A 16,962-nucleotide genomic window follows, 5' to 3' on the forward strand; every position below is an offset into this window, starting at 1 on the left:
TGGCAAATCAAGGGCATGCTGAAAATACGCCACGTGATTGTGTGACTACCAGAAATTAAAATGTAATGCTAACAGGGGTGTGGGCAAGTAGGGCAAAGAATGCCACCAGATGGAAGAAACACAGCTATGAAAGCAAAACTTCGCATCAAAAAATTAACATAGGAAACCTGGGACACAGTACTTCTTTACCAGCAGTGGTTACTAAGCCACTTTAAAATAACCCAAGTTTTCTGCTGAATGCATTAAAGAAACTCCATCATTGGTTACCATGTGCAGCACAAGAAAGACTGGCATCTCTACACAGGGACAACCATAATTCCAATGGCAATAGTAGTGCATAGTTTGGAATCATAAATATGAAGCAAAATAAAGAGGTTCCACAAAGGATTTCTGAAGTCAAACAGAGCAGCAATCTGAGGAGGGGAGGGGGTAGTTCAGTACAGACAAAGAACAGAACAGCTTTGCTAGGAATTGGGTTAGGACAGGGAAAAGAAATAAAGCAATGTCTTTTATCAAGTCAATCAAGAAAGCATCCCGCCCCTGCCCATATAGAAATTGCTGGATTTCCTACTGATATTGCCCACAGAGTTTGATCCCTCTGAACTACAGTATCTGGAACCTTTGCCTTCCCCTACAACAAACGTCATGATTCTCTTGCTGGAGTTATTTGATCTGTGACCAACTTGTGGACTGCACCTGCTCCCAATACATTGTGGTCTAAATTGCATGGGTTTCTTTGGGAGAGAGGGATGACGGGTGTGTTCCAGGGTCTGTTGACCCATCTTCTAGACCAAGTGATCTTCCACAGATGTGCTGGGACTCACAGGAAGGTCACAAACACCACCTGTTGGGTCGCAAGCCCTTACGTAAAAGCTGTAATTTATTTGCTCCTTCTTGGAAAGACTGGCTGCTAGTCCACACATCCAGAGCACAAAGGTACAACATCTCCTGCCTTTGCACACACAATGAGAAGAGCCGCAGAAAGATAAGGAAAAGTAACTCAGCAATGGCGAAAATTCTTCTATGGCTTTGACTCTTGGCTTGTTCCTCACTATAGTGCAGCTGCTGGTGCCTGGCTCGTGTTACCTATCTCCATATCTCCTAGTTGGCTGCCCAGTATCCTGACCTAGACACTGGTAAGGTCATAACCCTGGTTCTCTTTCTTCCTATTTCCTGACCTAGACACTGGTAAGGTCATAACCCTGGTTCTCTTTCTTCCTGTTTCAGGACTTCCTGTCATATGCTTGTCATTCAGTGGGTCCCAATGCACCACCTATGGGTTAAAAGTTGGGCCCCCTGCCTCAAAAGGTTGAAGACTACTATTCTACACAAAATGTTGGGTTCGGTCTATGATTTTTGAATAACAATAACAGCAACAGCAACAGCAACAGTAACAACAACATTTGATTTATATACTGCCCTTCAGGACAACTTAACGCCCACTCAGAGCAGTTTACAAAGTATGTCATTATTATCCCCACAACAACAATCACCTGGTGAGATGGGTGGGGCTGAGAGAGCTCCAAGAGAGCTGTGACTGACCCAAGGTCACCCAGCAGGCTTCAAGTGGAGGAGTGGGGATTGGGAATCAAACCTGGTTCTCCAGATTAGAGTCCTACTGCTCTTAACCTCTACACCAAACTGGCTCATTTTTGACAATGAATGGGTTGTACGTAAGCATAGTGTTCCTGCAGTAAAAGTTGCACTAACATGAAAATGGTCACATTGCCTCTTCTTCAACTTACTGTGCTGCTAAAGAGAGCCTGGAAAAAACCAGATGGAGCTGTTATCCCACAATACATCAGCAGAAGATGCTGAAGGTTACTGATTATCCTGCCCCCCTCCCTCCCCAGCAGCCATTTCCAGCCCCAGAAAAGTTTATTCCTGGGGCCATGGGACACACATGTGGAGCAGGAAGTTGCAGCGAGGAAGAGGAAGGGGGCAAAATTGTTCCATTATGCCTCTTGGGTGAGTAGAACTCTGCTGATGGATGAGGAAGAATGCAGCATTTTCACTCCCCCCTCCCACACTGCAGCCTCCATCCCACGTGGCTATTACTCCACGGGGGTCCTACAATTCCAAGAATAAACTTTATCAGGGTCAGAAGTGGCTGCTAAGAGGAGGCAGAAAGTTAGGAAATTTGGGAGTACTTGTGTGGACCTTACACTATCCTTATGATGGATCAAATCCACGGGGAATACTGTTCTAACTCTGTCTAAATATAAGACGACTTCTTATTACATAGTAAACAGAAAGAAAAACTACCCTCAAGCAAAGGTACTGAAAACCACAGCAGACTTAAACTGAGAAAAGGATTTTGAATGCTGTACACAAAGACACACATGAAGTAGCCTTAAACCAAATCAGACCACCGGTCCATCAAGAACAATATCATCCACTCAGACTAGCAGCAGCTGTCTAGGATTTCACATCATGTAACACCCGATTCTTTTAGTTAGAGATAATGAGAATTGAACCTGGGATCTTTGGCATGCCAAGCAGATGCTCTACACCACTGAGTCACAGCACTTCTCCAAAAAACCAATTAAAAATATATATACACTTCACTCTTACTTGGGACTCCCAGTGTTCTCCTATCCAGACCGCTGATCAGATCAACACCCGCTTAGCTTCAGTAACGTTATAGCATCTGGTGTTCCTAGACCATTTACTAGACCCCTCAACAGAAGCACATTAACGAAATACACAGACGTTGTCTCAAAAGACGAGCCAAGCGGGTTTCCGTGTAAATCCTTATGACTGCAATGAAATTTATTTTCAAATACATGCACAATGGTCTGCTAATAAAAAAAAGCTTGACGCTGTCCTCCACAGACTTCTTTTGAAGATTCGTCTAAAACCATTCCTTGTTCAACAGTTAAAACAGGATTACAAGTACAAATGGGAAGTGAGTATGCAAAATGTCAAAGTACTATAGAAGAGGGGGGGGGAATAAATGTGCATCTCTGCAATTGTGCCAGAATCTTCTAGCGCTGTCTCCAAAATACCTCACAGTTTTAAAAAGTTCTTAGTCCATATATTTATTTTATTGTAAAAATTATTTTAAAAGCTTTTATCATTTACCTTTAAAAAGCGTAGTCAAGAATAATACGGGCTTCCATGGGCAAGACTGGAAATTCCTATTTCTTTGCTTGCTACAAACTTCATGGTTATTCTGGGTGCTTAACAAGGCATCTTTCAACCATAACTATATGGAACGTTACAGTCGGCTAGAGAGTGATTATTCTAGCTATTCTTAAAGATAATGTTATCCTGTCTAGGAGTGGTGAAACTACTGGTTGAGAAACTGGGAGATTTCCTAGAAATCCACTCAGCTTTGAAGCTGCTACTTGTTACCGATAGGATTCTTTGGGACTGTTAGGAAACAATGCTTTTCAGCTTAATGCTGCCTTAGTCAACATGGGATGTGAACATTACTTGCACACATGTATTTGCCAGTCTGTGGTCTTCAAGTTAATTGTTTCCTACAGCTTCATAGAAGTAATTTGAACATGTAACCTGACAGCTGATTCATGAGCCCTAAACGAGGATGTAAACAGGCACCAAAATCTCACTCACACACACACACACACAAATGTGTGTTGTCTTCCTCTGCTATTCACCACTTTGAACAAAGGTGGCCAAGGTTTGTCTGAACCTGCTCATTATGCGTACTTGTCTATCGGCTTCCATAAGGAGGTGAGGCTTAGATAGATAGCATGGAAGACTCTGAATATCTTATTTTTCCAAAATATGTTTCTGAAAAGGAGTAAGATTTTTTAAAAACTATAAAACGATGCTTAGCATTTAGGCAGCACTTTTGAGCAGGCAAAGCGCTATGAAGTAATAATTGATCATTATTTTTAAGGGTTCTCCTTCAGTTAAAATACATAGGCTTCATTCAATGTTTGCCTAGGAAACTCTTTAAGTTTTTTTCTGAGTGGGTAGTTTTACTTGCTAAAGTCTTGCCTCACTGTGCGGAGTCACCCAGTTAAAGTGACGATGAAAGAGGCTCTAGATTCCTTTCTCTGTGGAACACACAAGACTCTGAACAGAGGAAAACAAGTCTCCTCCCAATGTTATAAATGCTAGCAGAATCATTAGGACATTTATATCGCACCTTTCCTCCAAAGGTGATGGGCATAGAGGATACCCTATTTTGTTCTCACAAAAAGCCTGATGTATATGCAAGAGATGGCTCAAGGACACCCAATGAGATTTGAAACCGGGTATGACCCCAGTCCAACACTTTACCATTAAACTGTTCTGAGTCTCCATAAGCAACCCACATTTGCATGCAAAGACCTGATGAAGAACTCTGGAGCAACGTTATCTGGGAATTCTGCTTACTTTTGTAATCATTTATCTAGTAGCAGAGACCCGAGTGCAGCGCAGAATACAAAAGCAATCCTTTAAGGTTTACAGTATATTTAACAGACACCATTCAACAGAGGGTTAAACTTAGTTGGGGGAGGAGGGAATCGTGATGGTGGTGTATGTAAATCTTAAGTAAAGAATGGCTGAACCCAAGAACCCAGTCTTCAAATGATGAACTTGGCCTCTAAGCATAAAGAAACCCTATCTAACTGTGCTGTATTTCTAAAAGCTATCTCTGCAAAAACTGAAAAACAGGGATAAAAAACTATTAAAGGCTTACAAAAGTATTATGAAAAGGGCAGATTCTTCGTTTTTAGCAACAAAAGATAAGAAGGCATTCGCTTCCCTGGAAAGTAATCCAGACGGATTCTGAGAAAAAGTCTAGCCAAGAAGACTCTTCTAACACATCCACGCTCTCATAGTATCACAATTATGTTGAAATAAAGACCACCTCAACAGTTCACATTGTATGTCATTTGTTCGCTGCCAAAGATTCAGTGGAAGGTACCAAAGATGATAATGTGAAAGGGCAAACTGAGGAGGCTCTTACTCAACCTTCCCAGACATTCTTAGCCACAAGGGACAGCCAACAAGGGAAAGAGCTCATCCACCAACTTTTCCAAGAAATGTATCAGTTTCCCCAAGGCCTCTTTTGCAGCATCAAGAAAGGTTATGTTGCCATTTTGTTCTGGTTCGCAATGTGTAAGCTCCCGATGCTGCAACGCCCGGGAGTTTGCCTCCTCCTGTCCCTGATCTAGAGAGGAATGTAAGCTAGTCTTCAATGGAGCTGGCCAATACAATGAAAGCCAGAATCAACGGCTACTAGACAATTAGTAGCATTATGTGATCATGCAAGGATTCTTTACTTAGCTTTCTTCCTGCATCTTAGGGGCCATGCTTTAGAAAGGCTGAAACTCACGTTCTGAAGCCAATCAAGAAAGGAAACAAAGCAACCATCAAGCCATGCTTCCAGGTGTTTGTCTAGATTACACTTCCTGGAATTGCAATTCAGGAGGGAACCTGCAAGGACATGTGGGGAGGTGAAATCTCATTTCACCCTGCAAGCCTTGCTCTCCCCACCGCCGACCCCGTCAACTCAGTCTTCCCTTCCCCCTAGTTCACCTCTCAAGATAGCGCACTGAAGCAGGGAGGAGAAGCATACAGGTGGGGGAGGCAAGCTGGAGCCAGCTGAACTTCTTCTCCTTGCCTGCCTGTTTTTTGTGCGCCATTTTCAACTTGTGAAAAATCAAAACAACAGAATCTACAGACACTTAACAGTAATTTTATCTCACAACTTAGAGGCCATGAACAGAGGGGAGGGATAACTGCTTTAAAACAATGAATCCATCTTCTCCCGCCAGACAAAAATTAGGTAACTAACCGAAGAAATCTCACTGCAGGAAAACGGTTCCATAGTTTCACTCAGTACAGCAATTTTTTAAAAAAACGGTGGGAAAGGCTGTCCCCACCAAAACGACATCAGCAGTGCTCACGTTGTAATGGGAGAGCCTTCAGCTCTTCGTGTATGAATTGGGGAGGGGGGGGGGAAGCATCTCCTTGAATCACTAAATCTGGAAGTGAATTATGGCTGCAGCCTTTGGTGGAAGAAAGGATGCATGTACAGAATTATGACAGGTGAGTGTGAAATAACACTACAAGTTGTTGCAAGCCAAAAACAGCTTGGGCCACTGCCCATCTAAGCAAGCACCACAGCTAGTGCAGGCCCATCGAGCGGAAGTCAACGACTTGGGCCTGCCATGTGGTGCTCTGATCCTGGACCCGAATTTCGGACCCTTTGTATCAGAAAGGTTCTGTATGGGAGGGGGGGGAACCCTCTGTATGGGAAAGGATCTAAATGTATGAGCAAGACTGCATTTCATTATCATTGGAAACAGCTGTAATAACCTGGATGATAATTTGTAAATCACGTGTAGATAAATCTTAAGAATGTGGGTGGTGGTGGTGGTGGTTACATTTTCCCTAAATGGGTGGGTATTGAACTTGAAGTAAGGCCTCTCCTTCCCACACTCACACCCAGGCAGCAAATTAGGCAGGAGTGCTGGACTGAGAAGAAACACAAGGAAGTGATCTCATCTTGCACAGGAGTTCTTCAGAAGAGAGGCAGATACATTGGTCCGGTTCTTCCACAGCGCACAGAGCATAATGAACAGATCGGGCATGCTGCCCTTCTCTCCTCTGCTGCGTATCTTACAAGCAGGAAAAGTCGCAATCTCAAGTAGTAAGCCAGTTTCCGGAAAACAGCTAAATCTATTCCGAAACCGTATTTCTTCACCTGCCTTTCCCTCCATTAGTAGACTCCCTTGCATCAAAATCATTTGCCTTGAAAAGCACGGAGCAAACCAAAAAGTTGACCTGTCATTAGCAACTCTGACCTGCCCTAAATGCAGCTGTGCTGGAAAGTGCAGTCAAGTCACAGCTGACTTACAGACACCTCCCCTCCCTGCGGGACTTTTGAGTCAAGAGACAAATGGGGTGGGGGGGTATGCCATTTCCTGCCTCCACGTAGAGGTCCTACATTCCACTGGTGGTCTCCTGTCCAAATGCTAACCAGAGCAGACACTGCTTAGCTGCTGATGAGATCAAGCTAGCTTGGGTCATCCAGGGCAATGCAGACATATGATGTGCCAATACTATTAATCAATCAATCACTAGCAATCCAGGGAGGAGGTAATTAAATTTAATCTATGACAGTTAAGTAGTTAGTTTTACCTACATAGTGTTATTTTACTAAGCAGAGCAACACTGTTTTAGTCTTGTTATAATTTGGCTGGGCAAACTTTCACAGAAAAAAGGGAAAATGTTTTTGATGGCTTATTTGAAAGGAAAAACAGCCATTTATCAGAGGTTACGTAAAAAAAAAAATCTCATACTTGCGTTGGAAACTCTAGCTTGGCAGAACACATTTCATTAGTTCCTTCAAAATGTTCGGAGAAAAAATAATGATGTTTGTTATAATCCTGTTAACAGCTTGGCCTACATTAAAAGAAATAAATGTCATAGTCAGAGACTTTCCTACATCCTTCACCCAGCCTTTATGGCTAAAAAAAAATTAAATAGGGCAAGTAAAAGAAAACTTCCCTTAAACTTCCAGTCCAAAAACGCTAATTAAGACAAAATATCTTTGCTTGCTATTGTTGTTGACCAATTTCTATCAGGACAGCCTTGAGACTGACTATTGTTGCCATGTGGATCCTGCAGAACAGAGGAATCAAATAATGCAGAACCCAGGTGGAAGCGACCAAGAAGCTCTTCTCTCTGGCAGTATTCTTATGAGGCACACGGAAAAGTTTCAAGCATCTTTGCAACAGTCCAATTGACTCTGAAATATCCATGTCTGTAAACTGAAGAGCTGAAAGTTGGAAGATGGAGCTGTACGGCGAAATACATAGACTATGGACTGCATACTATATCAATGACTGTCAACCTTTCCCAAGTCAGGATTACCCACTGAGCTGCAAACATGCGACGGGAAATCACGGAAGTCCTGTGATAAGAAAGAAGCTGGGGAAAGGAAGCACAGGATGAGCACCAAGAGGTGTGCCGTAGTGAAGTGAAAGATCAGAACCATGAAGGAATCCTCTCCACCGCTGAGTGACATTCCTTCATTGGCCTGCTGCACCTCCAAGCATACCCTGACCTAGATAGTTCCAGACAGCCTGATCTCATCAGATCTCAGAAGCTAAGCAGGGTCGGCCTTGGTTAGTAACTGGATGGGAGACCTCCAATGAAGACCAGGGTTGCGGAGGCAGGCAATGGCAAACCACCTCTGGTAGTCTCTTGCCAGGAAAACCCCATCAGGGGTTGCTGTAGGTCAGCTATGGCTTCAGGGCAGGATTTCATTTCTTACCTCCAAGCATGCGTACAAGATGATTCCCTTGCCCTAGTTTACTGCATGTGGATGCTAGCAGCAGTCATTCCAAAGACGGGGGGGAAATGGTAGCTGTGTGGGGGCTCCAACCCAGTAGGTGAGATTCTACAATTTACAAGTTCTAGATTACAGGCAAGAAACACGTATGTTAATGACGTTCGTTGGCTGCTTTTCCAACAACAGCAGCAACAAAGACTCCAAAAACATTCTGAGGTTAAGAAATCTCAAGTTGTTCCATGTGGCATGCAAGCTTTGAGGCCACAAAGAAGCAGCTTCCCCATGCTGCTTGCTTTGAACCCCCATTGTGAGGAGCCGGTTTCTCTCATAACATAAAATTATGTACCGTGTCATCTTACGCTGTTATGGCAGCGTCGACGGAGGACTCTGTTTTCACTGCACAGTATTAAATATAGTTGTCAATTATACTACTTCCATAGATAATTGCTTTTTTTTTTCCATCAAGGTTTTCATGATCTTCGCTGCACAGGTTGTAAACGCTACAAAACGCTGAAAGAAAACACGTGCCGAAAGAACACGCTCCCTTCTGTTTGATGAAAACAACGAAAACAGAACGGTTCTTCTGTCTTTCATCAAGTGACCCACTTCTATGAAGCACCAAAAGTGCCAGTCCCACATGAACTTGGCAAGATCTTTAATGACAATCATATTGGGAGCACAGTCTGAACGTCACTCATCTGAACTAAACTGAATCCACTATCCAAGCAAAATCTGCCGAAGGTGATCCCCGCGATGGCCTGTACACAAATATTCTCTGTTGTGCCTCCCACCCTGGGGAACAGCCTGCCCAAGGAGATCAGGACCCCCCCCCCCAATTTCTACCATTTTGCAGAATGTGCAAAAGCAGAAATGTTCAGGAGGGCATCAAAAGGGATTTACTTACTTAGCTACAAAATGTATTGCCTGCCTTCTGCCCTCATCAGGGCCACCAAGCTGGCTAACAGATTAAAGGAATGTACCGCGCATCTTAAAAACATTAAAATCAAGCAAAAACTCATCGTTAAAATAATACCAAGCAAAAATACAGATACAGAAACAAAAACAATTAAAACAGAGCAGGAAAGTGGGATCACTGAAGGAACACCAGACGTCTTCATTAAAATAGTTAAAACCAGAACTACAAACATACAAAGATATATTAAAAATAACAATTAAAGCATTCAAAACAATTAAAATATTGGGTATAAAGGAGGGTACGCCAAATGAAACAAGGAAGTCTTCACACACTGACAGAAGATGGCAACGGAAGGGGACAGACGAATCTCCCTGGGGAGAGAGTTCCATAGTTTTTGAGCCACAACAAGACGACCTTCTCCGAGGTTGCCACGCATCTAATCTCAGAAAGTGGGGCACCCAAAGCAGGGCCTCCAAAGATGGCCACAGTGATCCGGTAGCTTCGTGAGGGATCAGGCGGTCCTTCATATATGTTAGTCCCAAACCATGTATGACTTTAAAGGTCAGCACCAGCACCTTGCATTGTGCTCAGAAACAAACTGGGAGCCAGAGTAGATGGGCCAAGACGGGAGTGATATGGTCCCTATGACCCACTCCAGTCAACTCCCTGGCGGCAGCATTCTGCACCAATTAAAGTTTCTGAACACTTCTCACGGGCAGTGCGTTGTAATAATCTAATCTAGATGTAACCATGTCATGCACCACAGTGGCCGGATCTTTTCTGCCCAGGAAAGGCCACAGCTAGCTAAACAGCTGAGGCTGGTAAAACGCACTCCTGTTTATCCAGCACTCAGCCTGCATCCAAGAATACCCCCAAACTACGGAGCTGTCCCTTAAAGGGGAGTGCAACCCGAAACAGAACAGTTGACACCTTAAATCCCAGGTCAGCTCTTCCGCTTATCTGTGGCCCTTCTATCTTATCAGGATTAAACTTGAGCATATTAGCTGAGTTTCAGCTAACTTCAGCATGCACTGCAAAACTGCTCCAAGCACTGGTTCAGGGTTTCCATAGGCTCCCTGGGATGAGCTAGAAGTATGAGATAGAATGGAGCGGCCCCCACATATTGGTGACAACCCAGCCCAAATCTCCAGATGACCTCACCCAGCAGTTTCATGGAGATGCTGCAAAGCATAGGGGGTAAGACGGAGCCTCGTGGGATTCTGTGGGCCAGAGGCCAAGGGGCTGAGCAGCAGTCCCCCGAGAACAGGATTATAGTCTACTGCAATGTTTATTGTATGCATCACCTTCCTTTCATCTTCAACCTGCCTTTTATCTTCTACCTTTGTAATCAACTTTCTGTATTACGCTATATCATGCTTTAGAGTTTTTCTTTGCATTGTTTTCCAGTTCTTTAATCCTAGTCCTATTGCATTGTTTACGGGATTTTCTATGTTGTCTGACTGAATTGTTCTCTACACTTTTTAATCTGCTTTGAGTCTCAGTGAGAAAGGTGGGCTATAAACAAAATAAATAAATAATTATTAGAAAAGACTTAATTGCGTTACAAGTAGCATAAAATGTTGACAAAAGCACAATCGTGCCACAAACTGCTAGCAACAGAAACTATATAAAGGCTTGTAACACCTTAAAGACTAAGCAACTTTATTGTAGCATAAGCTTTTGAGAACTACAGCTCTCTTCATCAGATGTGTCATCTGACGAAGAGAGCTGTGGTTCTCGAAAGCTTATGCTACAATAAAGTTGCTTAGTCTTTAAGGTGCTACTGGACTCTACTATTTTGCAACTACAGATTAACATGGCTAACTCCTCTGAATATACAGAGACTTAACAGCTTGGGAACTTTTTATAAGGCACCAGCAAATACTGTTTGTATGCTACAACAGCAGCTGGCTGCTAGAGGGGGAAAAACCTGCTCTCCAAGACCACGCAGTCTGGGAATACCTGATACTACAGCACAGCTGAACCTAAGTGGATAGGGACCTGGTCGATGCCTATATGGGAGACCAGTGGCAGACGTGAATAAGTCGTTCTGAGCTTTCCAAGTATAAAAAGTGTTAAGATGTGTAGCGAAGCAGTTTCGTTCATGTGTAGCTTATCCCATTTTCAGATGGTGCTCCTGGCCAATACTGCAAATGTGCATACACACCTCCATAGCACATGTGCTTCATAAGAACGTAAGAGCCCCGCTGGGATCAGACCAGTGGTCTATCTAGTCCTCTCTCACATAATGGCCAACTAGTTACTTTGGAGCATCCAACAGAGGTCCAAGCCCACCCCTTTATGTTACCTCCTGGCACTGGTATTCAGAGGTCTAGTGCCTTAGAATGTGGAGGTTCTTTCACTCACCATGGCTAGTAGCCACTGACGGAACTCTCCTCCATGGATCTGTCTAGTCCTCTTTGAAAGCTGTCGTGGCCGGCGGCTATCACAACCACCTCTGGCAGAGAATTCCACATTTTAATCACTAATTGAGTAAATAAATATTTTCTTTTGTCCATCCTGAATCTACTGATCATCAACTTCATTGGATGCCATTGAGTTCTAGTATTTTGGGAGAGGGAGAAAAAGTTCCCTCTGTCCACTCTCTCTACCCAGTGCATAATTTTATAAACTTCTATCACTCCCCCCCTTAGTTGTCTCTTTTCTAAACTGAAAAGTTCAATCGCGTGGACAGCACATGTAAATCGTAACGTCTGTTTTGGCTCCCAGTCTCTTCAGACTTTCCTCACAGGAAAGGTGCTCCTTAATCATCATCATTCGCCTCTGCTCTATACTGGAGTGCTATCCATTGCTACGAGGCAAACTTCATGTTCTGGTTTTTGAGGGGAAGATGCACAGAGTATTCTGTTTTCAGATCTCTCTGGTAATCATGCTGTGTTGAAAAACATGTGCTCCGAATTTCAGCTTCCTGTCTCTGGCGGAAATGCCTGAAGCCCTGCCTGCCAGATCTTCTTTAGATAATCCACTATAGACTAGAAATCAATGGAAGAAATCCCTGTTAATTAGGACATAGTGATTATCATCAGGAATCTCTAGAAAGCCCAGGTTAGAACAACTGAAATGATTGATTCATTGTTTTAGATGGAAACAACTCTGCCACGTTTGAGAGGGTTAGTTTTGCAAGTCAAGATGTTCAATGACACACATGTTTCTAAGTTTCTAAGTTAAATAAAACCAGCAAAGACTGTGGGTGGCTGCCTCTTTCCTATGAGTTGCACGCAGCATGCTTGTTTCAAAGAACAAAAGAGATGCTCTTTTACTGCCTCCACGAGGAGAATCAGATGCACTGTCGTGGAGGGAATGTAAACGATTTCCTAGCAAGTTAAAACCTGCTTGGTAAAATAGTTACTGAACTGATACTGTGAAAGAAAAAGAGAATTCCACATTATCAGATTAACTGCTTCCTTGCACAGGCGTCGCACCACCATGGCGGGGCGGAGGGGAGGAAGTGCTGCAGGGTTCTCTCAGATTTCCTGAGCTTGAGCTCATCTTAAAACATGTTTGCCCCTCCCCACTACCACCCCAGCACTGAATATCTGTTCCACAGATGAGCGCACAGAGAAACTTGAAACAGCCAGGATATTTTTTGTACCCAAGTCCCTCAGGAACTCGCCCTTACAGTTTAAGAACCTAGATGCACACCAGAGAAGTGTATCTGCTTTTCAAAATCAGGCACCTGTCATTCCCAAGATCACATTTTTCCAACCACCACTTCCGTAGGAAAGAGGGACAGCCCCAAGGAAAGTCGTAAGGGAAGAATTCCTCAGGGAAAATGTCCACATGCTCTTTAAGCATCTCTTCAGGACGCAGAGGCTTGTTCAATAAAATCATCTACTGCCAAAGCAGTACGGATTTATCACCTATCGCATAATGATTTGCATAATAATTTCAGTGAAATCTAAATATGCGAGATCTTGAGATATTGCAAATAATATTTACATTGCTATACATCCATGACACGTCACAGATACCGGCCTTCTTGAGTTCTATTGGCTTGAAGCAAAAGACGAGAATGGTAAGCATCAGTGTGTTCAGGATTAATGTTTTGAACTCCATGAGATCTTTAACAGAGAGGAAGTGCAGTCAATCTGCTTTAACTGTTTTTGTTGCAGGAGAGTCAGAGACGGGACGGGGAGAGAGGAAATAAAACGCATATGAAATGCCTTCCTACCACACACAGCACTGCGGTTAGGAATCGTCAGCATTCCCAACAGAGGCAGAATTGATTCATGCTGAAAGCAGATATCCAAAAGGGCATACCGAGAGGAGATTCCTATCACAACAAAGGAGAAGGCCAGTCTATGCATTTAAAATCTAAGAACAAGAAAAAAGAGAGAGACTGTTTTGGGTTACGTGTGATTCTATGGTGTGGAAACCAGTCTGCCACGGAGACTCTCCTATGCTGCCACAATGAAAACTGTTGCCAACGCTCACAGCAGCGAGTTCTTGATATCTACAAAATAAGCCAGGATATCTCCTGAATGGTCTTATTATTAGAGGTGCGGAAGCGACAGGGTTAGAATGCTTGAGAGTTTCAGTTGCATCTGGCAGCACAGCGGGAGAGTACTCGCTCCATGGGGACGGCAAAAATCAGATTGTGGGTGGGAAATGGGATCGTTCCACTGAAACTCATGTGCTTTGGCCACTTCAGCCTCGATGGGCTGAACAGACTGGGGTAAGATTACTTACATAAAGTACTCTACCTCAAGAATACCACTTTCGCTGCCGATTTCCTATAAAGGTCAAAAGCAGTTCAAACCAATCTGTCAGAGAAAATGAGGGCTTAGAAGAATTTATGTGAGAACTGAAGTGGGAAATTTTAATGCAACAGAACACACACACGGACGCCCATGTGGCTTCCAGATTTCCACCCTCAAGAATCACGGGCAAGATTTCCCGCGTATCTTATTAAAGCCCACATCACAATCCTTTCCACGCAGTACATCTGAAACCATGTGCCCTCCCTCCCATTATTCACAACCTTTTTCTTGCAGGAAAGCAGTCAAACTGCGCATGGAGTACAATCATCCGCTGCAGTTTCCTGTTAACACAGACATAAGAAGCAAGAGTATCACACAGACTTACTTGCTACGCCTGATGCAATCCCGTAAAGTAGGCCTCCTCCGTCGGACTCCGTTTGAAAGACGTGAGCACCTGGCGGAGGGCTTCTCTCTTGTCGGATAAAGTTATAGAGCAACGTTTTCACAAGTCTGCTGGTGTACGAGAGACTAGAAACACAAGAGACTGAAACTTAGTTCTGTTTGTGACAATACTACAACCAAATATAGCATTTCTAACTCACGTCGTGCTTCTCTCTTGGACGGATAATGCTTTTTTACATTTCATTGTACTGAGATTTTTTTAAAAAAAACATGAGGTAACAGGCCAGTGGGAGGTACACATGTGAGTTCTTAACGGCATCATTTCAAACAAAGCAGCTGATATCCGGATCACTGAGAACATGTAGTTGGAAAAAATCCAAAGTTTACAACACATATCTAATTGTTGCTCATGTATTAAATATTCCTAACTGCTCTATCAAGAACTGGCGAGCCTAAGCTCAGAGAGGTGTAAATGAGATATTCCATGTTTCCTGGTCTCACTAACGGTTTAAATTCAGGATCAGCCTTGATCAGTATAAGGCATGGAAAATTAATCTTGAAATGATCTTCATGAATTCAGCCTCTGACAATCTCTATGATGGTAAGGCACTGGTTGGTCCAGGAGGACACGAGAAGTAAGCATTAACCCTTTGTCCCTGATCTTGGAGATTTTTTTAATGATGTGACCGGAGTTATCTGAGAGCCCTTTTGACAACACCGTGGGTTTTCTGCTATCTGGTGGATTTCTTCATTTCGGTCTTCCCAGACTGACAACCTCAGGTACAAGGAGGGTTGAGAACGCTTTTTGTCACTTAGGTCTTTGGTCCCTTAAGCCATCTTGAGAATAGACTCCTCTAAACGGGATGACTAAAGCAGGTATACACCTTGTACCTTTAGATCAAAGAAAGTTTGTTTTGCAGCCTGATTTAGAAACATATTCTTTCATGTTTTGATTTTCCAAACAAAATAATGTAAGAACAAGCTCTCCCCCCCCCCAGTTTGTACTCCCACTAGATTCAACTCTTCAGCAACTGCCCTTTAACGTAAATGCTGGGCTGTGTTTCATGCTACAGGTAAACTGATATTTCGATTTGACAGGAAAAACTGTCATTGCTCCAAATGTTTAGAGGGCAAAAAGAAAAAAAAATAAATATACATTTGGAGTCATGGGAAGCGATTACTATCTTGGTGTATGTGTGTGTGATTTTTGAATTGAACAAAGCTAGGCTGCTGTCCAAAGGGCTTCAGGGAACCCCTTAATACATGTTTAAGGATGCAACCATAAAGAGTATCAAATACATTATCAAAACAAGTCCTCACACTCCAAGAATCTAGAAACTTTGATACTCCGGGTTCATAGATGGGTGAATTGCATAATGAAGGAAGTCTACGTGCCAAGGCTCAAAAGGACTTATATGCAGGCAGTGATCAATTACAAATCTTCCAAGCCTGCCACCTACAAAACCTTGTGTTCTAAAAAAAACACCATTACCTCCCCTTTACCTCCCAAGAAAATCTGAACGGGTCAAAGTTACTAGATCTGAAAATATGACCCAGGTTCCAGAAAACCACATGATTTGTATATGCACTCAGGAAGGGTCTGTCTCATGTGTCCGTGGGAGAAGATATTTTTTAAATTGAAGTGAGATTCTGAAGTAGTTTCCAACATGGCAGTAAGGAGGGATCCGCTACTTAAAGGAGGAAAAGTTAAAAAGTTTCCCAAATGAGTATACAAGCCTAGGGTTTGCTTGCCCTCAAGAGCCTTTCTGAATCTCAGCCCGGGCGCTGACATTTGCTTTCAGGGAAGCATGGAACAGCTGAGCCTGCCCCTTATGCTCCTGTGCAGCAGGTCCGTTCCTCCTAGCAGGATCTATCAGTAACACATTCGCCAGCAGCCTGAGTTAGGGCTTTTCACCGCCGAGCCCGCGAGGCCCGCTCGCCAGCAGCGCTGCCTCGTGAGATGCACTTGCCGCCGAGGCTCGCCTGGCCTGCACTCTGTTGCCGTGGGTTGCAGGCCACCTGCTGTTCCTGTGCATCTGCTCAGCCCTGGCGTGTCCTCCTTCCATGCCGCCTCAGCACGGGCCAAGTGCTGAGGGGTGGGGATCAGCCACCTGACCAGGGGCCCACGCCGGATGTGCCTGGGTGGAGTTACCTGGCCCCTGGACACTCCCCACCCCTCCCCAACATGGTGGCCCCCATGCCGCCTCCCCGCTCGCCTCCCCCCGCATCGCCCGCAACTCAGGCCCCCAGGTGAGTCTGGGAGCTGTTATTTTCAGCGGCTGTCCCAAGCCTCCTGGAAGAGGTCAAGGGGGCTCCTCCACCCCAGCCATTTCACTGAGGCTGTGAGACAGAGTTATTTCAGAAAGCTGTGGGGGCATCCTGGGCCAAAGGGGAACACGTGCTGGTGGTTTTTTTTAAGAACAGCTTTTAAAGCTTTGTATCTTATTGATAAAGCAAACGTTAAAACAAACTGGCTTTGTATTTTTTAAAATATTCTTGTTTACCTGACTTGGGTGCTGGGATTACTGAGAGAAAGGTGGACATACAAATATTTTAAATAAATAAATACATGTATTTAAAGCATTTCCAAAACTGGTAATTTACCACCATTTTCAATTAATTTATTAAAGTATTCACACCTCACCTTTCCTCACGGCTCT

The 16,962-nt window shown here is 43.7% G+C and overlaps 1 protein-coding gene across 2 annotated transcripts in view; it reads right to left on the reverse strand.

The window, feature by feature from the left end:
* The window catches only part of DYM (dymeclin), a 260,543-nt gene that overhangs the window by 156,682 nt on the left and 86,899 nt on the right, over positions 1-16,962 (reverse strand). For both annotated transcript variants that reach the window (XM_054986512.1, XM_054986514.1), the window contains one exon: positions 14,286-14,428. In XM_054986512.1, the coding sequence (XP_054842487.1) occupies positions 14,286-14,428 (143 nt within the window). The remainder of the gene's footprint in view (positions 1-14,285; positions 14,429-16,962) is intronic.

The sequence above is a fragment of the Eublepharis macularius genome, chromosome 8 (assembly GCF_028583425.1).
Source record: "Eublepharis macularius isolate TG4126 chromosome 8, MPM_Emac_v1.0, whole genome shotgun sequence".
Taxonomy (NCBI): Eukaryota; Metazoa; Chordata; class Lepidosauria; order Squamata; family Eublepharidae; genus Eublepharis; species Eublepharis macularius.